The sequence below is a fragment of the Podarcis tiliguerta genome, assembly GCF_965153285.1.
Source record: "Podarcis tiliguerta genome assembly, chromosome: 4".
Taxonomy (NCBI): domain Eukaryota; kingdom Metazoa; phylum Chordata; class Lepidosauria; order Squamata; family Lacertidae; genus Podarcis; species Podarcis tiliguerta.
Window position 1 is genome coordinate 53720261 of NC_139537.1, and position 17173 is coordinate 53737433.

The 17173-nt window shown below is 40.3% G+C and overlaps 1 protein-coding gene across 1 annotated transcript in view; it reads left to right on the top strand.

The window, feature by feature from the left end:
- Nucleotides 1-16622, top strand: part of UMODL1 (uromodulin like 1) — an 81620-nt gene extending 64998 nt beyond the window's left edge. Inside the window, exons 13-23 of the mRNA XM_083438856.1 lie at nucleotides 1126-1371; nucleotides 3137-3249; nucleotides 4308-4521; nucleotides 5493-5630; nucleotides 6400-6842; nucleotides 8018-8160; nucleotides 9473-9709; nucleotides 10453-10612; nucleotides 11948-12032; nucleotides 13540-13731; nucleotides 14832-16622. Coding sequence (XP_083294982.1) covers nucleotides 1126-1371; nucleotides 3137-3249; nucleotides 4308-4521; nucleotides 5493-5630; nucleotides 6400-6842; nucleotides 8018-8160; nucleotides 9473-9709; nucleotides 10453-10612; nucleotides 11948-12032; nucleotides 13540-13712 — 1952 coding nt within the window. The 3' untranslated portion in view covers nucleotides 13713-13731; nucleotides 14832-16622. The remainder of the gene's footprint in view (nucleotides 1-1125; nucleotides 1372-3136; nucleotides 3250-4307; nucleotides 4522-5492; nucleotides 5631-6399; nucleotides 6843-8017; nucleotides 8161-9472; nucleotides 9710-10452; nucleotides 10613-11947; nucleotides 12033-13539; nucleotides 13732-14831) is intronic.
- The last annotated feature ends 551 nt before the right edge of the window (nucleotides 16623-17173 follow it).

The following is a 17173-nucleotide window of genomic DNA, read 5'->3' on the forward strand; positions in this document are numbered from 1 at the left end:
TGTAGAAAATGCAAGAGAATGGCTACAGGCCAGTCAAACACTTAAATTCCTTTGAGATTTAAGCACACACCTCTTAATTTCACTCAATTACATCTCCTGTTTGTAGAGTGGATGTCCAAAGTACAGAAGAACTGTCTAAATTTGGTGCTGAATGCAAGCTGCACTGTTAGTAATGGGTCCATTTGGGAGCTCTGATTAGGAGTTCCCAACTGGATCTGACGCCAGTCAAAAGCAGTCAACTTGCATTTAGAGTCAAATTTAAATGGTGCTGAATACAAGCTATGCTTGCCAAGGGACAGTTCAGAGAGCACTTCAGATTACCCAGTCAGAGCTCCCAAATTGATCCGATCCTGGCGGTTTAAATTTTGTGCTGCATGCCAGTAGGTGGCCCCACTGGTCATATGAGCCCTGCAAAGGGTTGGCTACAGTGTGATCTGGCTTTCCTATCCCTGGTAGAACCTTTGCCTCAGAGGAGGCATGCTTTCTCCAAACCCAGTTCCCACCTCTTCCTAGTAAGATTCTTCTGGCAAGCACTGAGGCCAATTCCTCACTGACAGAGGGTACTTCCCCTCTTTCAAAGAAGTATCCTATAAACATAACAGAAGGGCAAAAGAAGCCTTGTCAAATTCTAGTTTGACTGGTAACATGTATATTCCAGTATTATTTTAAGAGTACACTTTCATTATCATTTATTATTTGTAAAAGCACCTAAAATACAGTATGTGTTTAATATCTATATAAGTCAACTAGCTCATAGTCTTGCTTTTTTGAAATTAAAAGTTTCACGTAGCTTTCCTATACTGAAATTAGATATATGAATTTTGCCTTAGGTGCCAAATATCAAAACACAGTTGTTGTTGTTTTCTGAACATAGTTTAAAGTTACCTCAACTTTCCTGCCACCTTTAATTGCCACTAGTCTATAGTTTATTTGGAGATCAAATTTGTTCCAAAATGTGGCAGGTGTGGGAAGGGGATTCTTTCTACTGTAAAATTTGTAAAACTTTTCATTAAACTTTTCATTTAAAATGTGGCAAATGGAAAAGATGTTTCTAAGATAATTCTTTGTTTTCCTTCCTTCAAAGATTTAATTGCCATCTCTTTTTCTTCTTAATGTGCTTTCCAGCTTCAAATATTATTTTTTCCAATATAACCAGCACCAGCTTTCAAGTAACTTGGACCACAAATGTTCCACTAAATACTTCTTTCCAGTTTCTGTTGCTTAATGGAAAGGAGTTTATACAAGTGCTTAAGACCCAGAGCCACAACCTGACTATTTCCGGACTAGAACCTGGGATTTTGTACACTGTTGAAATTGTGACAGAAGTTTGTGGAAATAAAAGCATACCAGTACAGCATAAAGTAAAGACAGGTAATGGACACTTGCCCCTTCTTCTGGGTGGACGGTTGTTGTGGATCCTTGCACTCGGTTGCCATCCCTTGGGCAGCCAGAACGCACATGGCCAGGCAGCTGTTGGGGAATTCCACTGGCCTCCTGGGTAGCTGGCTGGAGTTTCCGGCAGCTCCTACATTTTAGGTTGGCCAATGAGAGACCTGCTCTTGGGGGGGGGGAGGTGCCTCACAGGCTGAAAGTGCATTGGCTGCCACCTGCCTGGGCAGCCAATGAGGCATAAAATGCTGGTGGCACCTCCCTCCCTCAGCACAGCCAGTGGAAGAGCAAAATGTATAAAGCATAGAGTAAATAATAATATCTTTATTGTCATTGCCCCCTTCGGGGACAACGAAATTACTTGGCTGCTCCATAAAAACACTAATTAAAAAATATAGTAAAATACAGCAAAGGAGATTTGATGACTTTCAAAGTCCGGGCTTCCCATTCAGGGCCGAGATCGCTCTGGAGAAGAAGCTGTTCTTAAGACGGCTCATTCTTGTCTTCATCATCCTGTATCTCCGTCCCGACGGCAAGAGCTCGAAGAGACAGTGACCAGGATGCGATGGATCTTTTACTATGTCCAGTGCCTTCCTATGGCACCTTGTGGCATAAATCTGCTCTAAGGTGGAAAGTGGGCAGCCAACAATGCTCTCTGCTGCCTTCACAACCCTGTGCAACCCCATCCGGTCCTGGGTAGTACAGCTTCCGTACCACACACATAAGCCATAAGTAAGCACGCTCTCAATGGCACAGTGATAGAAGGCAAGCAGCAGTTTCTGCGGAAGATGGTTTTTCCTTAGTATTCTCAAAAAATACAGTCTCTGCTGTGCCTTCTTCACAAGCCCCCTTGTGTTGACACTCCAGGACAGATCCTCTTGTAATTCAATGCCCAAAAATCTGAACGTTGTTACTCTCTCCACACAGACCCCATCAATCAAAAGTGGTTGGACATTGCTCTTCTGTCTCCTAAAGTCCACCACAAAGTATACAACAAAAAGTAAAGGCAGGTAAAACATTCTTAGAAGTTATTTTTTTTTATAATCTGGTGACCACAAGTCTATAAGAGAAATGTCAGCCCTTTATACTTATAGGGGAATGCTAAATATGGAAAGAAGAAGAAGAAGAAGAAGAAGAAGAAGAAGAAGAAGAAGAAGAGGAGGAGGAGGAGGAGGAGTACTGTTCACAAAAATTTGGCCATTTAGCTTGTCAATGAGTTGGGTCACATCCATGCCATACATTTAAAGCATTCTTGTACTGCTTCAAGCGTCATGGCTTTCCCCAAAGAATCATGAGCACTGCGGTTTGTTAAGGGTCCTGGAAATTGTAGCTATGTGAGCGGATCGCCCAAGAACTTTCAGAACCCTCAACAAACTAAAGTTTCTTGGATTCTTTGGGGGAAACCATGAATGTTAACGTGATTTAAGAGCACTTTAAATGATGTGAATGTGACCTTTCACATTTCCTGCTCTTAAGAGGGAATGAAAATTTTGAAGCCAGTCATGTCTTATGAATACCTGCTTCTTCATTCATAAATCCAGAACAGCCCAATAGTGAAGAAAAACTCTCTGTATCTAAAAGTAACATTCGTTATTTTCCTCCAGTTCTTTTAAAGTTCTTTTTACTCAGCTTTGCTATTTGAGTTTAGAAAAAGAGTTATCTGAAATTTCCAAGAGGCCTAGAAATTGTATTCTGAATACAAAACTTATAAACGTGTATGTTTACATTTTTTCCTCCAATCTCACAGCTGCCCAGATACTTAGTGGAACCGTCAGGATATCAAATCTCAACTATAGCTCAGGGTTCAGCAACACAAGTAGTCAAGAGTATCAAAATTTTACACAGTTGTTTTTCACTGAGGTAAGTAAATATGATAGAGTGGGAAAACTCAATATGGTATAAAATGGGTATAAGTATGTATTTAATGTGTTGTCCAGTGGAGCTTCTCACTTTTCTCCTCTCTGCTGAATCCCCCCCCCCCTCAAAACCTGCTCCAAAGTGTTGGAAGACCCTCCTGAGCAGATTGCGGGGGGCAGGGGCAGAAGAGCACAGCGAGAGGAATGAGATACACGACCATTGTCTCTCAGGTGATCTTGAATCTTGGGCCTCAATTAGGGCTTTATAATGTGTTAATCTGGTAGTCCTGTGGCAAGAACCTGACGTGTGTTCATCACTTGAAGATTGCAACATCATGTTGTCTCGCAAGTATGAAGCAGTGATCAGAGCCATGTTCTCACCTTCACATCCCCACCGCCACTGCCCAGCCTGAACCTCCATGTATCCCTTGGCTCCCACATGTTCAGCCAAAGTCGAGGGCAGGCTCTATGCATGTGCAGCAGGGTGCATTCATTGAATGCATGATCTTAGGTCTATGGTTTTTGCCACCTCACATCCCTGTTTCCCCCCATAAAGTTCATACATTCAACTGAGAGTTATCAAATGATGAAAAATCGAGTTGTCTTGTAGTGGTGGTTATCAACTTTATTTATCTAACACCATGCAATAACATTGTTCTCTAGGCAGCTTACAAACACAAAATGATAAGATCACAACTAAAACAAGACAACCCTAAAATAACAACTTGTAAAAAACTCCAGAAAAGCTAGGTACCTACTTATGGGAAACAGTCTTCTGTTCATACCTGTCTATAATGCGGGCTTCTCATTTATAATAAAAAGGGTAAAACTATGCTGGTCCAGCCAGTTCAAAGGGTAGTAGGAAAGAATTGTGCATTATTGGTTCAGTCCTCTGATGCAGGACCACCCCATCTTCTGAATATTCTCTAATCTTGGGTCTAAACATGAAGCAGTTCCCAGTGCCTGATATGTTGAGTTGTCTGTAAAACGTCCTGCACACAAAATCCAAGTCATTCTCACTGCACATTTTTATCCGCTACATTCATTCTGTTTTGACAATAGGTCCGTACGTCTCTGCCCCTTAATATTCTCCCGAAAATGGATGCTGGCTTGATTAAAATGTTGATAACGAGTGTGACTAATGGAAGTGTAGTGGTGAGCTTCAACCTCCTGATTCCAGCAGACATGGATGCAAACAACGTTTCCAGTTCTTTCCTTGAGGCCTTTCTCCACAGCCGCCATTTCATGATTGATAACAGCAGTCTCTCCATACATGGTAAGCAATAGTTTATTGTTGTAATTTCTCAAACCCTGAAAAATGGTAAGTGCTGGACTTCAGACTTCAATTCTAAAAGTAGGTCATGAATGAAAGTGACAAATGAAAAGCTGTTATGGGACCTTTAGTGTTTGTACTGGCTATTTATCTCACAAAATAAAACGTATGATTCATCGTTTCCAAGCTAAAACAGCTTATGTTCGGTCACAAATGTAGAACCATTCTTGACATTGCATTTTATTTGTTTATTTTACTTAATTTATACGCCACTGTTCCTTCAAGGAGCTCAAGGTACATGGTGCAGCCACCTCCATATTATCCCCAAACAACCCTGTGAAGTAGGTGAAACTGAGAGAGTGTGACTGTCTATAAAGAGTCACCCAGTGGGCATTGTGGCCAAGGGAGGGTTTGAAACCATGTCTTTGCTTCCCAGTCTAATCACCTCCTTTAGTAACAGTAGAAAAGCAGCATCTCCAAAATGGCATCTAAAACACACACACACACACACACACACACACACACACACACATTTCATGCGGCGTAATCCTATGCAGGTTTATTCATTAGTAAATGTTAAAGGATTGCAGCCTTGGAATGGTTGCTATGAAATGGCACCTCACCTCAGTCAAAATGACATCTCCTCTAGAAAATCTCCTACATGCATTGTCCACCCTTGGCATCATGTTGGGAGGGCCTAACCCCTCTCCAGGAGTATGGAACTGGTGGCATTAGGACCCAGGGCTGGCATCTTTTTGGGGAAAGCTGATGTCCATGGTGTTCATGGTGAATCAAAGCCCTTCCAGCTGGGGTTGGTACTTGAAGGTGGGGGGAAAAACTTCTCGATAGCCTGTGAGAATGCTGGCTTATAACACTGCCAGTACTATAACTGCAAGTGCAGCTAAATAATAATCACTCATGAATTGTCACTATCTTTATTATTACTATTATTATTATTATTATTTAAAAAACAGATTATGATGAGTGTGAGAGGGAAGAAACAGATTGTTCTTCTGATGCATCTTGCTCTAATACTTATGGATCTTATGAATGCAGCTGCAAAGAAGGATTTGTCAACGCGAATGCTGAGAGACCCGGGAGAAACTGTGAAGGCAATGTTTCAATATTTACTTTCATTTCATCTTATGAATATAAGATCAGAGCATATTTAGCAAATTCACCATAGGTGGGATTACAGTACAGTCTATAAACATACTGTAGCAGATGTTCACACAAAATAAGCCTGAAATAAGGTGCTGAAATTGTGGATCAATTATATATATTACATTATATTGCTCATTGGAGTCCAATGTTTTGTAATACAGAAAGGGGGCTCATTTCTGTGAACATTTTCAGCAGAACTGAAAAGCTCTCCCCACCCCTTTTGGTGTTTGTTTGGGAAAGGCTTGAAAATGTTCACCTATTCAGGAAGCAGTTCACTTGCTGAATTAATTTTGTCCTCAGTGACATCAGCACATAGTCAATTCCAATGGCCTACATAGTATTGTGACATCAGCTCACTAAATGGCAATCATTTGAACGATTTCTATGCAATGTTACACACATTTTATTTACCAAGCAAAATTAAATTATATGAATTTAACCAAAAGATCTTTTTATTCCCAAATCATGTTACAACCTTTTAGCACCTTTCATTTTTGGAATTGAAAATTGAAAAATTCAAGAAGCTCTATTGTTACAATTTAAGCTTTTTAAAAGGGAATATTTCAGCCCCCCTGAAACTACTCCTTTTGATGGGAAAATTTAAATGGAACAACATTCCCACTTTAAACCCATTTTAATAATGTGTTCTGGTTCACTCCCTGTAAGAAAAGTAATTGAATAATGCAATTTGCCATACCTTTCCCTTCCACTCTATAGCACTTTTTTCCAACCCTGATGCAGAAGGTACCCAGACAAAAGACCTGAGCAGCACAGTTTTACCTTTGACAGATCCGTATACTTCAAACCATGTGCCATCACCTGCTGGAGAGGATTCTTCTGTCCCCAAAACCAGAAGTTTGGAAAATGCAACCACCAGCACTATATTTAGCAATGCATCTACAGAAACAACACTGAATGTTCAAGTCTCATCCTTACCACCCAGTAAGCCTTCCCAGGGGGTTTTAATTAAGAAAGCAGTCAGAGTGCTTTGCGAGATTGAAAAAATTGTCATCACCATTCAGAAGGACTTTCTGAAGCAAAAATCTATCCCAGAATCTTCCCTGTACCTGGGAAGACCCCACTGCAATGTAAGCTCCAGCAATTCCAGTCATGTCATACTTCGGACTGGGTGGAACGAATGTGGAACTGAAGTACAAACCGTAAGTCACTTCAATCTCGGAAGAGAACATTAAGCGATATTTACTGACATATATTAATAATGAGTTCATTGAGATAACAAAGTAAGCATCAAAGGTCACTGAAACTAGAGAGTTCAGACTTGCACCCTGCAAAACAACCAAAACAGCTGGGGAACTTGCTTAAGAACAGAGAAGGTTGGAAAATTATTATCCACAATCCCTAAAAGAAACTGCTTACATATGAAAATAGGATAGTGAATGAGATATAGGCTTTTGGTTTGGTGAGCAGTTTAGATATAAACCATTGCTAATAATAATAATAATAATAATAATAATATATATTCTTACCTTCCATTTCCTTTCCTTGCTCTTGTGCAGAAACAGCACTGTGGATTCCATCACTGAGGCATAACCTGCTAATTGTTTTTAGTCAGGATGTACAGCAGAAACATCTGCCTCTATTCAATCTGCAGAATATAGCTTCAGTTGCTTTATGGCCCTTTATAGAGGGAGACTGAAGTTTTAAAGCTATTGGCAATAGTTCTGCCTACACTGTATTTTAATATTTTGTTGGAAGCCGCCCAGGGTGGCTGGGGAAACGCAGCCAGATGGGAAGGGTATAATTAATAAATTATTATTATTATTATTATTATTATTATTATTATTATTATTATTGATGATGATGATGCAGGTGTATTTGTACAAAATAATCAACATGTCTGTTCTGTGGCCTGATACAGGAAGAACTACATTTTCTTTTTGTCACATGCATTAATATGTCTAAAGCTTTTTCCTGTGCATAATGGTCGCTACATGCAATTGGTTGGCTATGAAGACATGACGGTGTGACATTTCCTGGTAGCCATCATGAACTGAGGGTTGTGTGATTTAGTGGATATGTGCCAGTTCTAGAATCCCCCCATCCACTCCTGATTTTATTGTATTAATTATTTTATAAATATTTATATACTACCCTTCAACCAAATGCTCATATTTTCACTCTTGTATCATATTTTCACTAGTGCTTTTCTAAGATGACTAAACTTAATTGTTTTAATCCTTCCTCATACGGAAAGATTCCATGCCCAATTGTTCTGTTTTATTTGCTGAAGCCAGTGTGTCCTCTTAAGTTATCCTTAAAATGTAACAAACAAACCCTGATTTTTTTTCTTCTGTTGCATTTGTTTTTTCCCCAGAACACAACACACACCATAGTAAAATCAATTCTTCGGAATGATTTGCTTTCTTCAAGGGTCATCCGCCACCTGAAGGTTGTCAGTCCAATCCTTTGTGTGTTTCAAAATGATCTCTTGACTTCATCTGGATATACTCCAGAAGGGTAAGTGGGAATGTTAATACCCCAAATCCAAATAGTTCAGTGTACCTTCATTTTATTATACACTAAGGCAGAGGTTTTCAACCTTTTTTGAGTCCCTGGCTTCCTTAACCAACTACATTCTTTCTGCAGCACTCCTGTGGGGCTCAGGAGCCCAGTTATGTCATCCCTTGCCTGCAGAGCTGGCAGCCCCTCACCCTTTTTTGAACACTCTCCCTTGGGAAGTATTCCCTCAGCCTCATCTCCCCTCTCCTTGGGAGTCCTCTGGCCAGTTGCAGCCGCTGCCCTGGTTTCTGAGCTGCCCCCTCCACCCCAAAGAGAGGTGCCTTGTCACACTGCCCCACAGGGACCTGGGAAGCACTCCCTGACCAGCCCCAGAGGCACCATTTGCCTGTGGAGCTTGTAGCAACAAACAGCTATGCAAGCCTTTGGGAGGCAGATACACAAGAGCGCATTAAAGGAGAGAGGGAAGGAAAGAGGGACAGAGGCCAGTGTTGCCCGTGACACCCCTGACCATCCTTCAAGGCACCTCAGGGTGCCACAGCACACTGGTTGAAAACCACTGCACTAAGGAATTGTAGTGAAGATCCAACCCCCTCCAAGAGACTCAGAGGGATACTAACACTCAGATAACAGCCTACTAAAAATGGATACACTCTCTACAACCTCCATAAAAGAGAAGAGGGAGAAGATGGGGTTTTGTGACAGGCAGCTGTAGCTTACAGAGAATAATTTTACTAGGGCTCTCTCCAATCACAGTGGTTTTGGGAGGGCCAAATGGAGGTAATTGTCAGAACTGTGTCATGGTTTTCCATTCCTCTTCATAGTACACTCTTTTAGGAGAAAAGAAACTGGAAACATTTTGAGTGGAGTGATATAGATTTTGTTTATGTTTAGTTTGCAGCTTAAGGGATCTAATCTCTTCCTAATGCCAGTCCATACCAATGCTTCTCTGAAGACTTTCTTTAATAAAATCTAGTTCTGTACATTGTAATTTTTAAATTAGTTAATATTGTAGTGTGTGTCTGTTCTGCTGAGTGTTGGTTGTTATTAGGGGAGTCAGTTACCATCAATCCTCCCCAATTCTGGTCCTAGCTGTAGTGGCACCTGCTTTTCAGGATAGAATATAGCACTGTCTAGCTCTGTGGTTTTTGTTGTATATTTGTTGTGTCTGACTCTGTTTTATGTGTGTGCGTGCACACAGAGTGTTGTACACAGAATCTAGAAAGAATACTGGTATTATGCGCATATGGGACAGAGGAACAGAGCTCATAAAAAAGCACTCCATGAATTTTAACAACTGATTATCTTGCAGGGTTTATACCATTTTTGAGGATTTACATGGATCAGGACACTTCTTAACAGAAATGCAGCTATTCATTGAAAATGCCCCAATTCCCAAAAATTTCACCATCTCTGCTAGTGATGACCTAATGATTGAAGTGGGAATACAGAGACATGATAGCAACCTCAAGGTGGTCGTCAGTGAATGTTGGGCAACTCCAACTAATAACTCAAAGGACCCTCAGTCATTTCCTTTTATAGATGGCAGGTATGTTACACGCAATATATTCAGGGTGTCACACAAAAACCATGTACCAGGTAGTGCTATCTGAAAAATTAAAATACAGCATTTAAGAGCATCATTTCAAGTTGGCAAGTCTGTGATTACTTAATATTTAGTTTAATTATTCTTTAGATTTCATCTTATTACTCGGGGTTAACACAAGCCATTATTTCTCAGTCTCTGCCCCCAGTCTGTAATGTTGGGATGATTTTATTGAACTACTGTGAATGGTAGTTGTAAAGATTACAAAGTTAATGAATATGAAGTGGCTTGAATCTTCCCAAGCAGTATATATAAATGCTGAACACCCAAGTTGACTGCAGCTACAATGGGCTTTCACAAGAACAAAAAAAACAAAACTTACCCTTGATCATGGATTGATTATAAAAAGGAACGTGGTATTTCTTCCTGGATTAAATTAATTATGTTGGGGCAAAAAGGCAGTATTGAAAAGTTGGGTTTATTTTTGACCAAGTACAAGATAATGTACACCCATATATGCCTTGTTTAAATTATTATAATGTATGAATACTCCTAGGAAACAAAATGAAAATTGCTAGGTATTGCTACTGCAGTTGTTGTTATAAGCTATTCCATAGCTGCTAATGGAAGTGTGTCTGCTTCACTTTCTCTCTCTGGACGGCTACCATCAATTTTTGAAGGAAGCTCAAAAACAGAAATACAAGTTAGCATGGACAGTGTTGAATTGTATTCTGTTCTCTTTTCAGTTGTCCAGTTCCAAATGCACACACCACTATAATTTCGAATGGGATATCCAACAAAGCCCAATTTAAACTGAAAATATTTTCCTTTGTCAATGACTCAGTGGTTTATCTACATTGCAAAATCCACGTTTGTCTGGAAATTCCAAGGAGTAGTTGCAAGACGGTAAGGCAGCTTTTATTATTTCCTACTTGAAAACCTTGTTGGAAAACAAGATGAAGGGGGTATATATTTCCCATGTATTCCCCAACTACAACAGTAAAATTACCCAAGAACATATAAGGCAGACTCCAATGTTGTGCGAGCAGATGTCTGCTTGTCCCATTGGACTTCCCTCCCCCCCTGCACAGTGGCGTAGCGTGGAGGGTGCAGGGGGGGCCGGCCACACCGGGCGCAACATCTGGGGGGGGCCCTCGCACTCGCAGCTCTCTGCCCCTACCGGGTTAGGGGGCGCAAATTACTTGCCTTGCCCCGGGTGCTGACAACCCACGCTACACCACTGCCCCTGCAGCCCCCAGTACACCCTCAAAATGTGAAACATAGCCACCATTCAAAATTTGCACATCTCTGAATTTTGCAGTGCAGTTCTTCAGGCAAGCAGTGTGCACAGAAATGCATTTATTCATGAAGATACTAGTGAAGATTATATAAAAAGGCATTATGCTAGGCAAAATGTGTATAGTTGGATACGTTTGCTGATAAATTTTTATGACGACTCTTCTAAAAAAATTAAAATTGGAAATTTATATGGAGAAGTGAGCTTCAGTTAGGAAATGTTAGAAAATGAGAGAAACCAAATTTCTCCCATCCCTAGTTGCTGACCCTTCTTAGATGACCTTTTGAAATCTATTAGTAAATGACTACTTTGAGTGCTATGGATTGAAGTCAATACTTAGCAGTAGGTTTGAAGGTCCAGGAAAAGGAGTTGGAAAAAATCTCTTAGCAGAAATATAAAGTGTACAATGGAAAACTAGTTCCTATTGTAGTCTTAGGTGTTAATTAATATGGTGATAATGAAATTAGTATTTGCAGTGATCTTAATGGAGGATTCTTATACCTGCTAGTATTTCTGAACTGTAAAAGGAAACATTCCCCTGAGTTTAGAGAATATGGGATACATATTTTCTCCTATGCAAGCAGTTCTGTTTTTAATTTTACTTATATAAGTATTTCTATATTGCCATATCATTAAATGTCTACGTGGTGTACAAATAGTTCTCAAATTAGTAGCTTGCACAGTGGCGGAGCTTCATGCACCGGCACCGGGGGGTGGAGAGCAGGTGGGGGCGGGGTGCCCAGTGTGGGCAGGGGGGGCAGCCGCGATGGCAGCTGCCAGGATCGTGCTGCCAGGGGCGGGGCGCTCCCCCCGCACTCCTCTTCCTCTGCCAGTGAGCTTGCAAAATCTGTTAAGGTGGTCTGCAGATTGGTAGGCACCTAAACATTTCACACTGGAAAAAGAGAAGGCCACCAATGAATGTTTCTTCATTTTCATTCTTCCAGAACTGCAATGGTTTCCGTTTGATGAGGACTGGGGAAACTATAGCAATGCCCCATGCATCTTGGGGGCCTCTGCGCAAATCCGGTGGTAAGCAATCAGTCACCAGGCTGGCAAAGATTAATACTGAGAGACAGCTAGGAGTGAAAATGATAAGAATGGTCATAAATGGGTTGGGGCTGCTGTGAACTAAGCAACAGAACTATGCTGTGGAACCACACACCCCCTGCCCAAACCAACCAGAGCAGCCACTTGGCTCCAGGAGCAGGCCTTGGGCTGGGATGCAGCTGGACATCTGGCCCACCTCAGAGCACCACCCAGTCATGCTGAGCTCTCACACTCACTCAGTGACAGAATGTAGGCTCTCAAATTTCAGAGGCACCCTGTGCGACACTAAAATATGCCCCCCCTCCTCTCGCACTCCATTCTGGTCATACTACCCTAAAACTGCCTCTGACTCTCCTTTTTCCCTCCTTCTTTATTTTTTTAAAATATATTTTTTATTGATTTTTTTAACACAATATTTCAACATACCAATAACAAAACAAATAAATTCTTTACTCTGCTGAGCTCATGACTTCCCTCCATTCCTTTAGCTGGTTTTTAATTTTCAAATCTTTGTGTCGCACTTTATATACTCTACCTCCTTTCTCCCTCCTTATAGGGCCACACAGCAAGCACTGAAATGCTTCAAGATGATAACACAGCGGACTAATTATTGTTTGTTAATGCTGTACTGGCACTATTCTAATCTCATGACTATTGCATTTATCCATTCCCCACATGTTAATAAAAATAAGTTTCATTGGTGGTTGTCTAAAAGTTCTATACTGGCTGTATGTGGAGGAAAAGGGCAGCATGGCCACTGCTGATCTGCTTAGCTCACAAGATCCTGTCATCTCTCTCTGTCTGGCCCCATCCCTTTCCTCCCTGAGCAGGAGCAGCAGTTTGTTGATTTGTGATAGTGAGAAGATGCGTTTATCTATGCAGACATTAAGGCTGCAATCCTATCCAGATGTAGGAATCATCCACTCTTCCACTTGCCTGTGCCTAGAAAGTACAGGTCCAATTGGGGTTGTTTTTTCTTGTGCCATGCCTTCTAGACATGGGTCTGAATAGTTTTCCATTTGCCCTGCCACTTAATCTGGGAAAACACGCTTTCCACTGCTGAACTGTAGCAAATTTCAATCTGTGGAAAACCCAGTTGATGTTTGCTCCAATTCAGCAGTAAAGAGTGGATTTTCCTGGGAGAAAGTGGTAGGGTAAACAGAATTGTGGATGACCCTTATCTTGAAGGCAAGCCCTACTGAATACAACAGGAGTTACTTCCAAGAAAATATGAATAGGATTGCACTTTTGAAATCTGGTAACGTTTTACCTTGTTTGCCTTTATGTTTTATAAGCACATTTAAGGCACCCAGTCACCCAAGGAATTCTGGGAAATGTAGTTTGTTAAGGGTGATAGGAATTGTAGCTCAGTATTGGGTAATCTACAGTTCCCAGGCTTCTGTTTTGGAAAAGGATATACTTTAAATGCATTGTGTGTATGCAAGCCAATATATCATCACAACTAATATATTTATTTCCTTTATTTCAGCTGAAGAAAAGCGTGGCTTAGGAGCAGGTTACATAGTCCTCATTGTCATTGGCGTATTTGCTTTTATACTGGCAATAACAGGTCTTTTAATTTTCCAACACCAACGCAAGGCTGGGGCGTACAATTTCAAAATCAAGTCTGACAATTTTAACTACCAAGTGTTCTATGACTGAACATTTCAGTTTTCCAAATGTAAGTTCTACCTTTCACTGAACTATTGTTCAAAGGGCTAGCTTGTGTGGTTCTTAGGAAATCTTTTAAAATGAGTTTTCCCTAGTGCAAATATATGGACTGCAGACTAATTACAGTGTTGCTGCTCCTTTCTGCAGTGTCTCTGTGTGTGGCCATCTACATGTAAAAACTAGTTTTTCCTACAAAATATGTCCTTTATACATCCAGTATCCACAATCAGTACAGTATGGTGAACAAACCATTAGGAAGCAAGGCAAGGAAGATGGGAAGTTAAACTCCTACTCAGTACTAAAGCTCATTGGGCAGCTTTAGCCACCTCACTTTGGGCTTGTTTGCTAACATTTGAGCATTAATAACTGCTGTTCAACCACTTTCCTCCCACCCGTATTAGACCACACCTGCATGTCTTTGAATTTGTATATAAGAAGCAACTAGTTTTTCCCCATGTACTTATCAGTAGGCATTTCCTTTAGTGTTTGTCCCTGCCTTCTAATTTGTTGAGTTGATTATGCTGCTTAAGTCGTGACAGGCAGGGCACATGTGTCGATAGCTGAATGAATACCTTAAAAAACAACCACCCAGGAAGTGTGCAAAAAGCACAGGGTCAGACAACTGTAAATTCTTAGCGCACATTTTTCTGATTGCTGTGCAGTATCTGGTGTAGATATTTGTAATGTGGTTTGTTTGCACAGCTTTCTGGATTTGTGCAAAACTTGAGGAATCAAAAGAGGGGGAAATAAGGCTATGCTTTTCTCTGTTCGGAGCACACTAGAAATAGTACATCTAATAGTAATTATCTGATTATCTCGGTATTGAGTGAGCTTGAAGTTACAGGGGGGAAGCATCAAGACTGGTGTTGTTTGAGGGTAACAGTTTGTGGACTGCACAAATGGGATTGGGAAAAGCTGAAAACCCACAGTAAACAGCAGTGTGGACAAGCCTTCCCTGCTTGCCTAATTGGCCTGTGAAGATAAAATAGAATCACCCCAATGGATGAAATGAAGCTTCATGGAAGAAGAGTGCGATAGAAATGTGATGAATAGGAGGACAGCCAGTGTCATGCCACTAATCAAGTATTTCCCCCCCTCTTGGTATTCTAGCTGGAAACATTCTATGAATATAATGCTGCTCCATAAGATGTTGGACCTGATGCACCCCACCAAACTTAACCACAAATAGCCAATGCTCAGATGTATCTCCTGGTCTTGACATAAGTCCTCTAAGAACTTACTACTTTCTGTTGCTATGTTGAAGCACTTTACAGTTCTTGCATCCTTTCAAGAGGAAAAAATAACATTCACTTAAAAAACCCCAAAAACCTCTCTCACTCCCCTCATAGTACTGTCATTGTTGATATCACTCACTCAAGAAAGGCAGAACATTTACTCAGTTACAGAGCATTTTGATTTTCCATTCAGGCACTTAATTAAAGCACTGTAGCATTGCCATCTTGATGCAAAAGCCTGACTCCTAGAATGCATTGTGAGATCTGCATTATCAGGAAGAAAAGAATGTTTTAAGCTGTTGTTTAAAACCAATCCAACACTGTTATATATATACTTTGTAAAACCAAATTAACATGCGGTTAAAAGCAACAAAGAGAAAGAACCACTTCTGCAACTGGTCTGGTCATCCCCTCCCCACTCAAGAATATTCATCATTAAAGCACTTCCCTAATATTGTAAGTTTTTGCGGTGCAAGAACCACTAGGTGAATTTAAACATCTCCATGAACTTGCTTAAATTCCAAACTGATAGGAATGACAATGGCAATAACATGAGACATGCTAGAGAAAAGGATGATACTTAGACACAACCTTATTTACCAGAGCAAACTGTGCTTTAGTTGACTGGCAACTCAGCATCTAGAGTAATAGAAGAGTGGGAGATGGGTTATTCCAATGTACAAAGCAGCAATCATGTCCCTGCTGGGTCCATTCTATGTTGCTTTATTCTATTTATTGTTTACTTCAGTGGCAATACATTGCAATTATTCGACGTTTCTCACTATGCCATTGTATGCATAGACTAGGCTTGTCAACAAATATCCAGTGCCTATAACAGCTGAATTTCCACTTGTCATTAAGCTGTTGTACATCTACTTGTGGGGAAAGCCTTATTTACTGAGTTTCAAATGTTGAAAGCACAGGATCCCTCAAAAGGGGTGAAGGAAAGAGCTGACAAATTTAGCATTGACCCATGGACATGTAATCATATGTGGACGGTACTTATTGATTTTAGATATTCCCACAGCCATACAAAGGTAATTAAAAGATTCTAAAGGGTGGGCACTTCTTTCTTTCAATCCTTATTTTACATCGCAGTGCTAGTTAAATCTTAACATGAAGGTAATGATTTGGTAAAATGTCTGCTGTACAAATAAAATTGTTGAGATAGCCTGAGAGACATGCTAAACAATTGTGTGTGTTTTTTAGGAGTCTATATTTTTGGTACATTTATTGTACATTTCCACAATTTAATTGGCTTTTGTGCATATATGAAAAGAGAAACTATTTTTATAGGTTGCAATCTCTGTGTTTCTATGCTGTAGTAATATTGATAGTTTTGACATGGTCACCCGTGAGCTACTTAAGCATAATTAGTAGGGCTTTAAATGTTACATCACCTGCATGGAAACCTCCCAAACCTACTTCCACATAGTGGCATTCAGTGCTGGAGGTGTAAAAGTGGCCCTAACTGGGTTATCTTACATAACCCAGCTAGCTAATGAAAGGGGCTAGCTAAAATCCTGGAAGCTCTTAGAATAGTCAAAAACAAAATGGGGCAAATTCCAATTGATTTATGCTGAATAAAACCCTAGTGCTGAATTAGAGACAAAGTAATATTATTAGCTTATTATTGGCTGTTTCAATAAATGCATTTTTAAGCTTATTTATGGTTTTTGATTTTGTTTTAACACCCTTTCAAGTCCAAAGGCTTACATGATTGTAGCTTGAAAAGTTGTTAATTTGGTGCTAAATTCAAGGCATGCTTACCTATGAATAAGCCCCACTTGCTCAGGAAGCCCTGTTGGTAAATGGTTGCACTAGGGTTACAATAGATTCATTTCATGATATGAGACTGTAGGTCTTAGTGTACAAACAGATAGACATAAAGCATAATTTACAGCAAACAAGTGTCACCTTTTCACCTCCATCTCAACCGATACTTGGCTTCCTGCATGCTCAGTATGAAATGCTTCACTTGAAGAGCACTTTTGACCCATGAATACATCCGTCATCCTAAGGTTTCTCAAGTTTCTCGAGGAAGTTTAAAAACCAACAAAAAACCAACAGCGTAGTACCTTTTATTATGAGCCAAGTTTTTCAGAGAAGAAATCTAAAATGAAACTTTCTGTGTTACTTTGGGGGAAGTGGTTTCATCCATAATATCATTATTGCAAAGTTTCGGAACCACTATTACTTGAAACACTGTTCTTAGTA